General features: G+C 35.6%; 1 protein-coding gene across 1 annotated transcript in view; it reads right to left on the minus strand.

Moving 5' to 3' along the window:
• The window catches only part of MORC1 (MORC family CW-type zinc finger 1), a gene marked incomplete at its 3' end in the record, with an annotated part of 160,187 nt that overhangs the window by 82,886 nt on the left and 60,173 nt on the right, over positions 1-17,128 (minus strand). The window contains exons 10-14 of the mRNA XM_081077229.1: positions 11,954-12,033; positions 10,878-10,948; positions 8,678-8,742; positions 6,373-6,516; positions 3,944-4,098 (exon numbers count right to left, since the gene is read on the minus strand). Coding sequence (XP_080933355.1) covers positions 3,944-4,098; positions 6,373-6,516; positions 8,678-8,742; positions 10,878-10,948; positions 11,954-12,033 — 515 coding nt within the window. The remainder of the gene's footprint in view (positions 1-3,943; positions 4,099-6,372; positions 6,517-8,677; positions 8,743-10,877; positions 10,949-11,953; positions 12,034-17,128) is intronic.

The raw sequence follows: 17,128 nt of genomic DNA on the forward strand, positions 1-17,128 counted from the left end.
AGAACCGTGAGAAATAAATTGATGTTGTTGATACACCACCCAGTCTGCTTTGGTATTTTATGATAGCAGCCCAAGCAAAGACATAAAGCTTCATCTATTTTTAAAGGAACGATTCATCTAATAAATATTATCTCTCAGATTCAAAATTATATAAAAACTGAGAAATTGATATGAGTTAGGTGATAGCATAATTAAGAATATTTGTATTTCGTTAATTGTCTTCACCCAGTATCCCATTTATACCTCAGTGGAGGGCCAAGTGCTAGATTTCTCTCTCCTGTGCAACAGGAATTCAGTGAAATCATAGAGAAAATTGTGGTCAAACTTAGCATCTCTGGAAAAATAGCACATTAGTTAGAAGTCAACATTAGAGTCTCAAAAAGGTCCTGACAAACAGAAAGGACGGGCATACTAAGGTGATGAAATTTAACAGGAATAAATGCATGATTCTACACTAGGGTCCAAAAACACTTACTGGAAAAATACAAGAGAGGTATGGCTTAACAAGAAGACACATTAAAATTTTTATTAAGACTTTTCAATCATGATAGAGACACTGAGGGTCAATAGTGTGCTTACTGAGAGTTAATAAATTAGGCTGCATCAACAGAATTACAGCTTAAAAGAAGAAAGATGATGATCCCATTTTAATTCAAGGCTGTTTGGGTTTCACCTGGAATTTTTGTTTCTAGGTGACACACTTTATAAACTCTAATGTTAAAATGGTGAATACATTTAATGCCATATCAAATGAAGAATAGTAATAATACTTGGAAATGTTAGGATAAAACAAGGTTGGAGAGAGACAGAAAGCTTGTCTTCAAATATCTGGAGGGCTGTCACTTGTAAAGGTTTTAGGCCAATCATTCATGGCCTCAAGGGGGAAGAATTAAGTTGGCTTGGCTAATTCCTCCCCATTCTTCAGGAAATACCACTTTCTCAGGGAGGCCTTCTCTGGCCTCTAGACTGTGAGCTCCTGATCACTGGCTTCCACAGCACTCATTCATCTCGGTTGGGCACCAATCTTATTTCTGATTGTCAAATCATATTAGCCCTGCTGGATTGTAAATTCCTGAGAGGATGGACCATGTCTGATTTGTTAGTCCTATAATATTCTGCATCTAGCACAGGTGAATGAATGAAAGAACACATAGGAAATTGATTTGACTTTAATATAAAAATGTATTTTCTAATACAGTTGTGCAGAGATTTATTGACTGCCTCAAGAAACAGCATTTTTTTTCTTTCATAGGAGGCCCTTACTCAGGCTTAAAATGGCAGTCCACCTGCTTTGGGCAGGGATTGGGGAGATGGGCATTAAACCATAGGGAAAATGTGACTGGATTAAGTGTATTTAGCCTCCTTGCCAGGCCGAGGCCCTCTGATTTGAGTTCTGCTGGGAAAGATTATGTTTTTTTTTACATCATAGGTTTCATGTTAGGACATCAACCATATTCTGATCCATTTTGAAAAGTTCAGTAGTAAATTTCTATGTAATTGCTTCTATTCAAACCCAAATCTCATTTGATGTTTCTATCTTTCCTTTCTCTTTTTTCCCTACTCCAAAAAGCTGATGATTAATATTTCCATTTTATATCTCCATTTTACTGTAAGGATGCATAAAGATTCAGAAAACATAGACACAGACAGTAAGGTAAGGTCAGACTCAGACGAGGAAAATATTTCTGAGATTCTTAGCATCAGCTGTGCCAAAAGGAAATTCAAATTTGATAAATGACACAAAGTCATTACCTCTCCATTTCCCTTTCTGCTGATTCAATTTTTACAAGGGCCCAATTTTCCTAAGAAACAGATCAGATTTACAGCAAATACAAAATTGCATCTTTTATTTATAAGGCAAAAAACCTAGCCCACCTATTTTTCATTACAATTGTGTGCCCTGTAATACTGGCTTTCATAATAGTAGGCCAGTATTACATAACTTTGGTTATTTCTGTGGGTATTAATAGGTAAAGACCTTGAAAGTCAATCGCCTCAGCACAGCTCCTGAGACTACTAATTCTGACCTTGATGACTTGATTCAATTTGATAATGAAGTTTTGGGATTAAGTTGTGAGAAGTGTGAACACATGCACATGCTCACTATCTTTTTTTCACTCTGACTTCCTTCTAGAAGAACATCTTTTATGACAGCATCCTCTAGCCCAAAATCAATTCATAGACAATTATGGCGTTAGAAAAACAATATGTTATTAACCAGTCATCATTAAAATACAAATATAACATTCATTTTGAATCTTATTATATCCATTGAGAAGGATTAGAAAAAAATTAGATAAGATAGGGATAGGGCGTTACATAGAGGCGGGAAAGCTGGCAAGTGATACCCTCCAATTGAGAGTATAATTGTTAGAAGGGAACCCACACACCAGGAAAAGGAGATTCGAGAGGGCTTCCCCCACACCCGACTGAGTATGACTGTCCTAAGTATGAGCTGGATAGAGATCATTTCTGTCATCTTTAAATTTAATGCCTACCTCTTAGTGAACACTTCATTCCTTTTTCTAAGGGTAAGGAAAACAAGGAAAGGATGATAGAGAAAATATAAGGGGAATGGGGGAAGTTCCACAATTTTCAAATGCTTAACATTTTCTTTTCGTACCATGTCATGCTGGCATTTAAAGACCAGGGAACAGAAGCTTGATTTTTAGCTCTCTCTGTATATTCTTATGCTTTCTATAGGTTTCAGCAAACCCTACCAAATAATGTGGGCATTCCTATGTTTACACATATCTCTGAGAAGAGCATACATGTAAAAAATCATGCTTCTGCTAAGCAAAAATTACATGGATGTATTCTGTAGAGCAGTGCTTCTCAAACTTTAATGTACATACAAATGACTTGCAGATCTTGCTAATATGCAGATTTCAGTCCAATAGGTCTGGGGTGGACCTAAGATTCCACATTTCTAACAAGCTCTCAAGTGATGCTAGGGCCACTGGTCCCCAGACCACACTCTTAGATTTTATACCACGACATGAATATCCAGCTTCAGTAGGAAATCTGTGCCCTTAATTTCATTCCAACTTTTTTTTCCCCCGAGTTCCTACACTCTTTCCTGTTTCACTGGTGTACGAAAATTTTAGGACTAAGCAGAGAGGGTACGAAAGAAAAGGAAATACTCTAAAATTACAACCTCAAGTGGAGCAATCATAAGATTTTAAGTTGTCTCAAGGGTAAAGACATAATTTTTGATATGCATGAATTATACATGCTTCATGCAAATCACTGAACAAATACACAGTAGTCTATTTCTTCCCATAAATGAAGCCCTATGTCGGTATAGCTTACGGGAAGTTTAATTAATGCACAGAATACCAGCTCATTGCTCACGTTCCTCTGGAGAATGAGGTGATCTGAATAAGTCAACCTTTCCAGATAACTGAAGTTTTGCTTTTAAAATTTCCAAACATGTATTTGAGTGATTTCGAATCAAAATCTTTCTGGAATTAGCATATTCAAGACGTGTTAGATACACAAAGCAAAGCTTAACATATCTACAACTATCCAGAGCCAACAATGATTATTCTATGGCATGACAGCAGAGTAGCATAGGAGCTACTCAGGTCCAGGCGGCGCAACGTGCTCCTACACAGTGGAGTCTTAGGTGCCTTTTGGGGCTTCTCAGCCCATTTGGGGCACACGTCTGCCCCCTCCTTCTAGGATCAGCTGCCACTTTGGAGTGCTCTCCAACTGCCCTCTTCTTATGATTTTTAATCTGCTGATTTATTCTTTGCATAATATTATGGGAAAGATTCTGAGACTGGCTCCCTTCTCATTTCCCTCCTGTTTTTAATGCAGGAGCTCTCTTTCAGGACTTTGGGTTACTAGTTACCTGACGCGGTGCAATAATTCACACTTAAAGAAATCACACAAGCTGATCCCCCAGAAGCACCTCCTCCTCTGACCATTGAATACTCACTGATCCCGGTGTCCTTACAGTACTGGACCAGGTACTGTCCCATGACTTTTAGCAGATGATTATACTCTTGGACATTGAGAAATTCCTGCTTATTGTGAGATGGTTCCATGATCTCCAAAGGTATATTAACAATTCCAATGACACCTGCACCAAGTCTGGGGGAATAAATACATAGGTAAGTTTTATGAAATTTAGCTAAGGAAAAAGAAAAAAGCAAATATACCCTGATGTCTTGACATTTTTCAGAAATAAATTCCTTCACTTGGTCTAAACCATGCCAAAATTTAACAAGTTACCTTACAATTGTATTTTGCACATAAATCTACGATGATCCCAGGTGTGTTTGGTCTCAAAATACAAAATGGCTTTAATACATCATCACTGAACTAAAATGGTTCTTTTTCCAAACCTATCACCTTACATGTGGAGTCAGGGTGGGTGTTAAGAGGAGGCGTCTTAGCATTAAACACCACTAACAATGCTTTGCCGTAAGAAACAGACATGATCCTCTTAATGATACTGGCCAGAGCATCACTTTCTACACCCTCATTTCATCTGTCAAGTTGGATTTCTCCTCATCATTGCAGAGGTCCATGAAGTGCTCAGTGAATTCTACTGAGGGAACACAAGGGCTGAAGTACTCAAAAGAGTAACAGGTATCTATCTGCCTATTAGCCTGACGGGTAAATCCGATTGTTTCCCACAGTTTGAGCAGCTCCTGATGTATGAGTGGCTAAGATATTCTACTTAATGACATAATCTGTTTTGGGAACGAGCATGTGGACTCTTAACTCTTCATGGCTTCCCCAATGCCCTTGGCATGGCAGACAAATCAAGCCTTCCCAATTTGGGGCCCTTGCTTATCATGTTTTTCACCACTTTCCCTCCCACCTTGCTCTCCCTTCACTATTCATTCTGTGAGTCTAAATTAGGGCATTTCTTCCAAGAAGCTTGACTGGACTTCCTCTGCTTCAGTTTACTGCCCCTCCTAAATGGTCTTTTTGTACCTGATGCCTGCCTCTAACATATATTCATTCATTCATTCATCTCATTTAAGGTGAGCATCTGGCCCTATTCCAGGAACTAGGAACACAGTATGAACAGAAAGACAACGACGCTGTTTATAAAGTCCCTCTTCGATTGAAGGGTAACAAGGCATGATGCTTGTAAATGGATAAATGTACACATCATTTCCGATAGTGATAACTGGTATGAATAAAATAAAACAGGTACTGTAATATGTAAAGAGTGATAGCTGTGGGGTGGGGGAATGACGTCAGGGGATAATTTTATTAGATAGTCCAGGAGAACCTTCCAGTGGAGGGGATTTTAGAGCTGAGGGACATGATAGGAAGAGCAGTAAGATCTTGAAGACAGAAGGTTCAATACAGAAAATGGTAAGTGCCAAGGCCATAAGGCAGGACCGAGCTTCGGATGTCTGAGGAACCGGAAGCCTGCTGGTGTGAAGGGAATGCAGTGAGAGGGTGGGTACGGGCGGGGGTTGTCACAGAGCCACACAGAGGCAGTTCACTGGAAGACCTTGCTAACCAGTCCTATTCTACATGCACAGGGGTTTTAATCAAAAGAGCAAACTAATTTATGTTTTAAAAGGTCACTCTTTCTGTTTCCATGCAATATAAAAAATATGTATTTATACACTTTCACTGAACCATAAGTTCCTTAGCAAATAGTAATAGGTGTTCACGATCTTGTCTGCAGAGCTTAGTACAGAGCCTGGCATGCATAATACTGCAATATAAGTGCTTGTTGAATGGACAAATGAATGCATTGTTAATTCCTTGGAAGTGAGGAAGCAAGATGAAGAATATTCCCTGAGCCATTCCACTGGTCATGGTTACCTTGTCTGACTCTGTGCTTCTCTATGGTCTCTTTTCAGGATTCTCCATAATTCATGAAAACCGTTTGTGGAGTTTCAGACCATTGGGAAAGCACCAGAATGTATTACTCTGGGATCCAAATAGGCTGGAGAGTGTTAATAACATACACTCATGCAGGTAACTGGCAAGAACTCATACATAAAGAGGCTGCACAAAATGTTAACAGGGTTGCTTTCCAAGAAGACTATGGATTTTTCTTTCCTATCTTTTCTAAAATTTCTTGACTATGCTTGCATTCTTTTTAAATTGGTAAAATACTAAAAACTCAATATAAATAAAGGTCGCAAGGTATGGTAAAACCTCAAGTTGCTCAGGAAATGCATTGAAAAAAGTTCCACGAGTGAGTTTTTTCATTAAAGCAGGCATGCAACTCTACCAGTATTATAAATTAGACTAAGTCTGTGCATTGATGGGGAGGGTGAATAGAGGGTATGACACCTGCTCCCACTATGATTAATCACTCATCTAACTCTAGACAGAATCTTACTGCAGTCACCCTCAATGTGCCTCTGAAAACAAAAACATACTTACAAGGACTTCAGTTTCAACTGTGGGCCCACTTTCTCATGCATTTTGATCAAGCGGTTGTTGCTGTAAATGAACATCCCAGCTTGGCTTCGGTTTTCTATGTTCACTCCAAAGAACAGGGAAAGTGTCCTTGCTTTTTTCAATTCTCTGGGATTACATTTAGAAAAGTTAAAAAGTTTTTATTAAATAAAAATATACAGTTTAAAAAACTGTTAATAATTAAACTCAGAAGGTAAATTTCAAAGGAAGTATATATACAGATGTATGTACATCTCCAGGTATTTTGCAAAACCTAGTGGTACATTAAGTATCCTTAAGAGCCAAGTATTCTGCTAAACATGATGGACAATAACTATACCAGCCAAACACACACATTCAAAAACAAGTTGGCCAATTTAAATTTACAAGAACTAGAAAATGCCTAAATAGGTGTGAAATGTTAACTGGTTGAATATGTACATTGCAGCATTTTTTAAAAAATCAGGTATTTCTAACACTGGATTTCTAACTTTCAGCATGATCTCAAGCCTCGAAATATTGTACATAGGTCAGAATGTGCCCAACGACATTTTTCAGCTTTCTCTCTTTTTCCAAATCAAAGTTAATAAATCAAGTCTACAAGGGCAACAGATATGAGCTCCTGATTTTCTGACTCTGTCCTGCTATATTATGTTTTATGTGATTTTTCTATTAAAAGTGTAAACTAGAAACTGAGATACAGCAGAATACGATAGTAACCAGAGGCTGCTGAGAATCATGGAAAGTACTTGGATGTAAGAACCAGAAAGATGGACCTGGCTTCAAATACAAGCTTGTCTTTGTAATAACTGTGACTGTTAATGAGTCACCTCAACTTTCTGTCTCATCTGAAAAATGGGAACAATACCTACCTAGCCACTTGGGATGCTGTGAGGACTAAATGAGATAAGGTTAAATATAAACCTGGAACAGATTAGGTGCTTAGCAAATGTTTTTTTTTTTTTTCCCAACCAAGAATAGTACCAAATATAATTCTTCCCCTCCATCCATCTTGTCTCTCCTTTTATTCCACAAAAACAGCCTTTCTTTTCAAATCATGACCATGGGCTATTATTAGATAATTGATACAAGATACTTACTGACGGATTGAATGTATCTATCATTAAAGGACAATGATAAATTCTCTCAGTCCTTCTATGTGGATATGAGATAGAGTACATCAGACTTTCTGAGGTAGTTGTTGATATGGGTTAATATGTATGTATTTTTAATGCATGCCCATGTAGAGTTAAATACATGTGAATCAAACTTTTTCTCAAAACTGTCTACTCAATAATTAGATGCCCACTCTTTTAACAAAAAAGAATACTATGTAAGGAACCTCAAAAAAGGGTGTTATAGGATATGCCATAATCACTCTCTGATATTAAGTGGCATACTGATTGTTCTCAATTTTATTTTTTAAAAAAAAGTATTTTGCTATAAAACTAAGTTCATACCAACTGGCATTATTAACAAACTAGAGGTTGGTTATATTTCATGTATACCATTGTGACTTCAAACAAGTCATCCACCAGCTTTCTCTTTCTGAAGACTTTAAAGAGGCCTTTGCTTTTCAATGAAATATTCTATGACATTTAACATTTCAAATTTAAGTTTTGAGGAAAGTGATGGATATATGGCACTTCATGGTTCACAAAAATAATGCTAGTAATACTTCCCTAAAAAGTCGTTTCTCAAAGTTATTGCACTTTGATCTTACTTGCACAGCAATTCTTTTCAGTTTAACTTGGTCAACACCTGAGCTGGACGGCAAGTGTTGTCCAGCTCAGCAACCTTACAAATGTAAAGAATGGTGCTGTAATACAGGCTTGTTATTTTTATTTTAACTATGTATAAGCGACAAATTTCCCTGCCATATTTTCTATCTTAAATGTTAATTAGTACTAGAAGAGGGAAGAAACTGAGATCAACTCTCCAAAGTTTAAAGGGCAAGCGACACAGGGAAAATGAAGTTGTCAGCTGACCTTCTGAGCAGTTCACATCTTCATCCATTCAGACACTGAACTCATTTTTCACTCCATATTCAGAAGTTTTAACATTATGTAAACCTATGTGTACAGGCAAATATATACTTTATAAATATTTTACATTGATTATGTTGGTTGGGGAATTTTGACCACATGATGCTTACTATCATACATAAGATGTCACAGGCTGAGATAGAGAAATTGTCACAATAATCACCAAATCTGCCCATTCAGAAATCAGAATTTGTTTTTAATATAGTGTAGAGGGTTCTAAAAAACCAGAAAATCTTATGTCTCACCTCTGTTTCTCTTTAAGAATCTTATGCTTTGCTTCCACATCTTCCAAAGCTTTCTGTAATACATCCTGGAGAAGTACATTTAGTTAAGAGAGAACATTATGCCATTAAATGAATGAAAGCTAAGCTGATATTTATTACCCTATTATACAAAAGTTTCACAAGGGTAATAGTGATAGGTCGCATTGCCAAATGCAATTCTAACACAGTAGAAACTCAATAAATACTTGATAAATGACTAAGTTCCAATAGCTAAGAAGACAAACTAAATCCTAGCCCACAGTTCTCTTCTTGCACAACAAATTCCAATGTCCTCTTTGCCTTTCAAAGAGCCATTGCTCCCTGCAATGTCACAATAGTTTTCACATAAACTACGTGAAAGATTGGGAAAATCATTCAATGTACCTAGACTATGGCTTTTGTCTGTGAGAACAGAAAATGCTGAATCGCATGATTGATTTCATAGGCTTCTTTCAGTAAAAAGAATTATAATAAAAAATTTTGTCAGTAGCCAAAAGAAAATGTTTCCTTTAATCAACTTACAGATACCCCTAAGTAATACTCCCCAAACTTTTACTTTAGAGGAAAGCCCATCCATAGTCTTTCTCTCTTTCAGAGTGCCTCAATACCAGTCACCCGTGTCCGCTTTCTATTTTAATTTGGTATATTAGTTCATTCAATACCCTATCTCTAGTATGCTCCCCCTAAGTCAGAAAAAAAAAAGATAATGCATCATTATTTCACACATAAGAACATCTTTTAATGTGCTCCATCTACCATATGTGAAAAACGGGCACCTCATTTGATGGGTATACCACTGACTGAACACTATTTTCACTGACTTTAAAGTAAAAGAAAATCATAAATGGTTGGTAAATATTTCACTTCAAATTCAACCATTCAACTGCGGAGAGGAATTTAGGAGGTCAAAAGCCTAGGTCATTCTGCGTTGCATTAAAGAAACCAGTGTGAAGCAGAGAAACAAAGCCAGCTTGTCAAAGACATCCCTGCCCTTCCTGTCACTGTACTCAGAACACAGAGCAAAGAGGTAGTGAGAGGTAACAGCGAAGTAAGGCAAGAAGAAAGCAAGGTCCTGACCCATTTAGGAAGACTCTGTTTCTCTTGTTTCTCAAACACATAGAGCCAAGGAAATGGATTACTTAGAAACAAAATTTTGAAAGCTTAAACTTTAAATTGATAGCAAGATTGGTCTACCTTTAACTTCAAAAAAAAAGTGAAAAGAAAAAAGTAAGAGAATTTGGGGAAAGCCATGGGTAGCTTTAAGGCATTCCCACGTGCTACTCTTCATCCCCTATTCATGACCATTAGATATGAGAGCTCTTTATCAGACATAGCCCTGATTCTTGAAAGTTTAAGGGCAAATTATAGGAAGGATTAATACATTGAGTCTGCAGAAGAGGATGAAGGAAAAGTGAAGTGAAGCATTTTTTTCTCCAAATACCTACCTGTCCCTTTGTATGCAAGCAAATATGTTGTGTAATGATTCATCAGAGTAGAAAGCTTTGTACCATATTTTTGGTAAAAATTAGCAAACTTACAATACCTATCCTGAAGCAATATTCTTTTTCTCTTAGTCACCATTCATTATAATTAATAATAATAGTTCTTTATAGCCTGTCTTACTCATGGGCATATTGCAAGGATTACAGAGAATGTTTATGCACTATGTGGAGCACCTCATAAGAAAAAAAGCTTTGTAAGCTAGAAGCATTGTTATTAATATTCATAATTATAGCATATAATTCCCAGCACTAGAAAAAAGGATTGCTTATTAGTTTTCTCCTTGCTCTCCCCATTTATTTAGGTCCATAGGGAGCTATAGTTTCAAAAGATATTTTCAAGGAGACTTGATAAGCTAGTTTTTTTCTGCTAGTTTTTCATTACTTTCTTCTTTCCTCATATTTCTTTTCATTTTAAAGAAATGAGTTGTGATTCTTCCCCACTGTCCCAAATTCACCCCATGTTTGGTTCATCTTGGCGCTCGTCTCAGCCTTCCCCCACTTGCTGAGTTTCTGCTTCTTTCTCTGCAGTCACTGATACTGTTTACCTGTGTTAAAATCAACTTAATTTTCTGAGCTTGACTGAGTTTAAAGTTTAGGAAGTAAATGATAAGAGATGACTGTGTACAGGAAAAAGCAAATGACACTGTTGCCATCTAAGAAGACTGCTCTGTATATCATACCTTGGCAGAAGACAAGGAAGTTCTGTCAGGCTGGTTTACTTCAATTTGTGCTTCTTTCAACATGAGTTCAGCTAGAAGCAGAAGCAAGGTAACTATAATACCATGAAATTATTTTAAGCAATTTTAAGTGATATATATATATATATATATATATATACGGGGGGAAGAGAGAGAGAGAGAGAGAGAGAGAGAGAGAGAGAGAGAGAGAGAGAGAGCCAAAACATGTACACACATTTTAAGCAGGAAAAAATTATTAAAATTGTAATACTCAATATATACCAATAATAAAAAATGAATACAAGTCACATTTGACTTCTGCAATTACAGGAAGTGCTCAAAGTGGTTACCATCAGCGTCCAGCCACTTCTGATTACAACAAACTACTGCTTGAGCAACGTTGACCAAAGTGTCCATTTGTATACATTTTTGGCACCCCCGGTATGCACACAAACACACACACATACACACACATCAATGACAAGAAAAAAAGGCTTGCAGATAATTATCTCAGGAAATCCTATATTTCTTCTATAGCACATTCTAAGTCTAGGCAGCCATACAGGACTTTATCTTAGACGTAACAATTTCAAGAGCATAAATATATACATACAAATTAAAAAGTCATGACTGAATGGCTGACCGAAAACTTTCTAAAATCTGTGCAATATGGATGTAGACCTGTTGCTTGCTCCTGGATCACTGGGAAGGGATGGCCCTGCTCTTACTGTGGGAGGAGTGAATATGTAGAACATTCCCTCTTAAAGTGGAAGCAACACTAATGTCTAAAATGATCCAAGCAGCATGAGTGATAACAAGAGTTTCTAAAATATACCGATTTAGTTCCAAGTGTGTACTTGGAACTTGGATCATACTTATAACAAATAACATTATAATTAAACAAAACAAGAAATGGGGGGGGGGATGTGGTATAAAGTTCCTTAGAGGTAGGAGCTACGTTTGATTAATTGTGGTCATTCCTACAATGCCTAGAGCAGAATAGATCTCAGAGTAAGTGCACAATTAATTTTTGCAGTATGGATGAACAGTAAGGAGGTAGGACACAGGTAATTACATACAAATCTTTACTGCTTCTTCAGCCTTTTTCACTTCTTTTTTAAATGCTCCTTTAAAAGCAGATGTGACATACAGATACTTTCTAAAAAGAAAAAGAACATAATCAAGTCAGAGTATCATTTTAAATTACATAACACAAGAATTGTATTTAAGAGGACTATATACTCCAGAGATACATACTTATTAAGAAAGATTCATAGAGTAAGTTGCATCCAGCTGCTAAATAAGAAAACTACACCTAAGAAAAAATTCCTTACCTTTTAATACTTGGCAATTTTGCTTTTATAAGGGAAGTTAAAAAGAAAAATTTCCATGCAACTGCTCCATTATCAAAGTTTCTGTTTAATATACACAACGCTCTTATCCAGGTCATCACTTGCACTGAATAAATTGCTTCTCCCAGTCTCCAATTACATCTAACAAAAAAGCTCAGAAACATACATTACTGTAATTCTGAACTCCTAAAACATATTTTCTATTTTATTACCATTGCCTTAGTGATAACAAAGACACTCTAGATCAAGAAGTAGGAAAAAAAAATATGTATCTATCTATCTCCATAAACTCAAAGTGAGGAAAGCATAGGTGAAAAAAGCTCTATAGAACAGAGGATTCAGGAGTTGAAACTATGTGTGTATCTGTTATAGAAGATCTCTGGAATCCATGATTTTAAATGTTGATTTATATCATCATGGAGAAAAAAATTCCAGAACAACATCTGGTTTGAGAATGTTCAAACCTCTATACATCTCATTCTATAACTTCTGCCTGACATCCCTATATACTCCAGAGCTCACCATTCTCTGATCCCTTCGTGTTTAGAAAGTCATCGCATTTCCAGCGAGAGGTAGATGACTTGTAGATCATCTCTAGAAGCCAAAAATGTCTTAAGACATACAAAAAGAGGTGTTTGCTTAGGCAGAGAGGAGAGTCTAAATCTACCTATATGCACAATAAGTCTATGCCAGGGATGGGCGATACAGGATCCATGGGCCAAACTGGGCCAGCAGCTTGTTTTCGGTATAGCCTAAAACCAAGAATGATGTTTTCATTTTTAAAGGATTGTAAAAATACACACACAAACACACACACACACACACACACACACACACACAGAAAAAATAAGAATATGCAAGAGAGACTGAATGTAACCAGATATTTATTATCAGGCCCTTTACAGAAAAAGTTTGCCAACCCCTGGAATTTATGCTAATAGTAATACTTTTTAAATGATAGTTTGATCTAGGATTGCCTTTATATGTTCTGACTTTTAAATTAACAAAGCATGCAGTAATGCAAATTCTTTACAAACAGGTCACACATAATTTAAATGTTTGTTAGCTGGAGTCGGTTTACAGTTTGTCTTAAACAAACCATTACCTCAACATTATCTCAACAGAAGCAGTCCAGAAATACTCAAGACAGAACACCTTCATGATTGAACATTAAGAGCTGGACTGCCTGGAACCCACCTGCTGCGGTAAAAAGTCTAGATGTGTCCCTTCCTAGTAGTGTAAGACTAGACAAAGTACTTCCTTTTCTGTGATTCCATTGCTTTACCTGTAAGGAAATGATATCTGGATGATAACACTGGTATCTGTCTCACAAAGTTGTTATGAGAATTAAAGGTACCTATACATCTAAGAATAATGCTGGCTTGGAGTAAGTACTGAGTATGTGTTTATTATTATCTAAAAAACTCAATGTGTGTTTACAGGAAAAAATACATTGGGAATAAGGAAAGGAAACGAGTAGCTGGATAAATTCCTTTTCTTTTAAGCATCTGAAGGATTTGCAGAAATTTTCCCAGTTACCTACATGAAAGGCTTAATGTTTAAAATAACTAAATGTTATCCTGTATACACCTACTTCAATGTTTAATGAACAATTCAAGTAATAACTAACGTTATCTTTACTGCTAACTTTAATGTTCATTTTTCCATAAGATTATACGGTTAACAGAAAAGGAACACCCATAAAATCTAAGGTAAAATAATTGTTCCTTTGATTTTCTTTTACAATGAACATTATTCATTGAAGTCATAATCCAGGTATACTCCACTAGGTGTATTCCAAATTAGTCTTTATTACACTTAGAGAATAGAAAAATTTACCATATTTTGCCGTATATAATTCACTCCCATGTATAATGCATATCCACGTTTTGGACCAAACTTTTAGGGGAAAAAAATCTTTCATTTTAATTTTTAATTCAAGTTTTTTTGTTTATATTTAGGTACTTGTTTTTTGCATTATAAAGGAATTTTGGCCCTTATTTTTTAACATATTATAGTACAAGAAATGTTATGTACCAATAAATTTATGATATTTACGTATCATAAAAGGCCAAGAACTCTGCGTCGTTGCAAGTTTGTCATAAATTCAACAAAACCGATTATCGTATTCCAGGGTATTATTTTGCATATGGATATCATTATTGATTTCTAGAGTTACGCTTTTAACTCATAAGCAGAAATAAAAGAATTAAGAACATTTACATAGATACAGAATTAGTACTACCCATGTATAATGTGTATCCTTATTTTTCCCTCACAAATTTGGACAAAAAAGTACACATTATGCATGGCAAAATATAGTAATTTTTAAAGTAGAAAATTATTGTTCCCTATATACTGGAATTATTTTTTAATCACATATTAATCATAATTAATCTGGTCGAATCATTTAGTTCAAATCAAATTTTTTTTAAAAATCAAAATGAAATCAAGGAGAAACTGAACAGTGAAATAATCCTTCAAAGATGGTATGAATTAAACTATTCAAGCATTTTTATAGACTATGTGTTTACAACCGTATGAAAGTAACGGTGGTATAAAACGTGCCAACTCTGCATTAGTGCTTAATTTTAAACAACAAAGACCAAAAAAGGTGTTTTCTTCATGTAGTCTGCATCATTGAGATAACCTGGTCCCAGATGGCCTGCACATCTCAGATTATCTGATACCTTTACAATTTAAATTTTACAATTGTTCATAACTATTATAGAAAGCTAAGAAATATATGCACTTTTGTAAATCCAGTATAATGAATCTTTCCATTCTCATAAAAGAAATAATTTCTGGTCAAATCTCCATCCATAATTGGGAGCCTCCATCATCTTAACACTTCTCTTTTTTTCTTACTAGTGGATTCTTGAAGATAAAAATGCCTTTGAGAGTCAGACTCATGCATTCACTGGAGGAAAAGGAAGAGAATCCATCCAGCTTTGTCTGTTCCTCAGTCCTTGCAACTGAGGACAAGGGAATGGTGTCCCCTCTGGGACTGGGGCTCCAGTTCCTCAGAGGTTAGAATTTTTTCTAAACTTTGTGATTACTTAATTCTGCCCACAACCGTAGGCTGCAGCCTCTGAGGCTTCCAGATTGTTGCTGTCTTCTCTCTAAACCCTACAGTGTTCTGTCACATTTTAGGCCTGCCTTTACTTTTCCTTTCCCATTTCAACTTCTACAGCCCTCTCTTTCATCAGTGAAATTGCATTCAAATATTTTGTTTATATCTACTTTCTACGTAAAATGATTTATTGAATATTTTCTTCTAAACGAGCTAAAAAAATAAAGTCAGTGAAAAGTATTGAGGAAAATGAAAATTAAAACAATATAAAAATTTTGCTTCTTAGAATGGTAAAAATGAAAAAAAGAAAATACTGTTAATATCAAATGTGGATTTGGAAGCAGACCAAAGGGCACTCAATGTTATTACATTGGTGCAAAAGTAATTGAGGCTTTTGCAATGTTTTTTTAAAACCTTTTTAAACAGCAATTACTTTTGCACCAAACTAGTAGAATAAATTGGTTTCTATTTCTTAGAGGGTAAATTAACAACACCCATCAAAATTAATGGTATACCTATCTTCTGATCCAGAAATGTACTTTATAATATGTTCTATAGAAATAATCACATATAAGCATAAATATATCTATGTCCAATGATGCCCAAGCGTCAACTTAGCATAGCAACAAAAAAACTAAAAATCCTAAATACACATAAATAAAAAATAGTTAAATAAACCAGAGTACTATACAATGTATTTAACAATGACAGAGAAAGATCTCCAAGAGCTAATTTTGTAAGTAAAAATAATAGTTGCATATAATTTTGTTTTAAAAAGAACTCTGTGTGTGTGTGTGTGTGCGTGTGTGTGTGTGTGTGTGCATGTAAGTGTATCTATACAAATGTGCAGAAGACATTTGGAAGTTTTTATTAAACTCCTAGCAGAGGTTCCCCTTTGGGGAGATTATGGGTTGCTAAAGCAGAGTGAATAACAAGTGGTAAAAGGAGCTTTTAGTTATTTGATTTTTTCCCAATATCTAACTCAGTATTATATGAATTTTTATTAATTTTACTGTTTTAAGAGCAAAATAGAACTCCGCCCCCTCAAGGGAAATAAAAATATGAAAAAAATTGAGTAATTTTTAAGGTTTTATGTTGCAGAAGTAGAGTACAGCATAATACGGCATTTTCAGTGACCATTTTGATCAGAACCACCCCCAGAAATTTAAATTTTCATTGACATTTAATATTCACAGTTATAAAATTCGTCCAAAACACTTTGGCTAATTTCAAATATAATATTTTAAGTTAAAAAAATAGAATACGATTAAAGAAAACTACAGTTCTGAAGTTTAATTTATGCAGAAAAAGTTATGAATCACAACTACATTTAAGTATTCACAATCATAATTGTTTTCTTTTCAAAAGGATCAGAGTTTACCTGGTTTTGTCATACTGCAAAGTAGTTATAGTCCTTAATTATTCATCAAAACAAGAAATGAGGCATGATCAAGAATTTTCTTGCCTTGTATAATGTTGATAACTAGACTTGGATGTCACACTTCTCAAACTTACTCTGTCCAAAGCAAATGGAGAGAATGCCATTCACCTTTATTCCTAACTTTCCCACCCGCACTTCTCCTATAATTCCTAAGTTTTTGCTCAGGGAAAAAACTTAGAAGGCATTCATGACTCCTCATTTTCTCTCCAGCCCACATCCAATCCATCAGCAGGTCTTGCTGGTTATATCTTTACAACATATCGATAATCTGAACACTTCTCATCACTTCCACAACTAACTCAAGCCACAATGATTTCTCACCTAGAATACAGTAATGATATCCTGCCTAGTCTCCTTTCATCCCTTCTTGACCTCTAAAATCAATTCT

The sequence above is a fragment of the Rhinolophus hipposideros genome, assembly GCF_964194185.1.
Source record: "Rhinolophus hipposideros genome assembly, chromosome: 2".
NCBI classification, from domain to species: Eukaryota; Metazoa; Chordata; class Mammalia; order Chiroptera; family Rhinolophidae; genus Rhinolophus; species Rhinolophus hipposideros.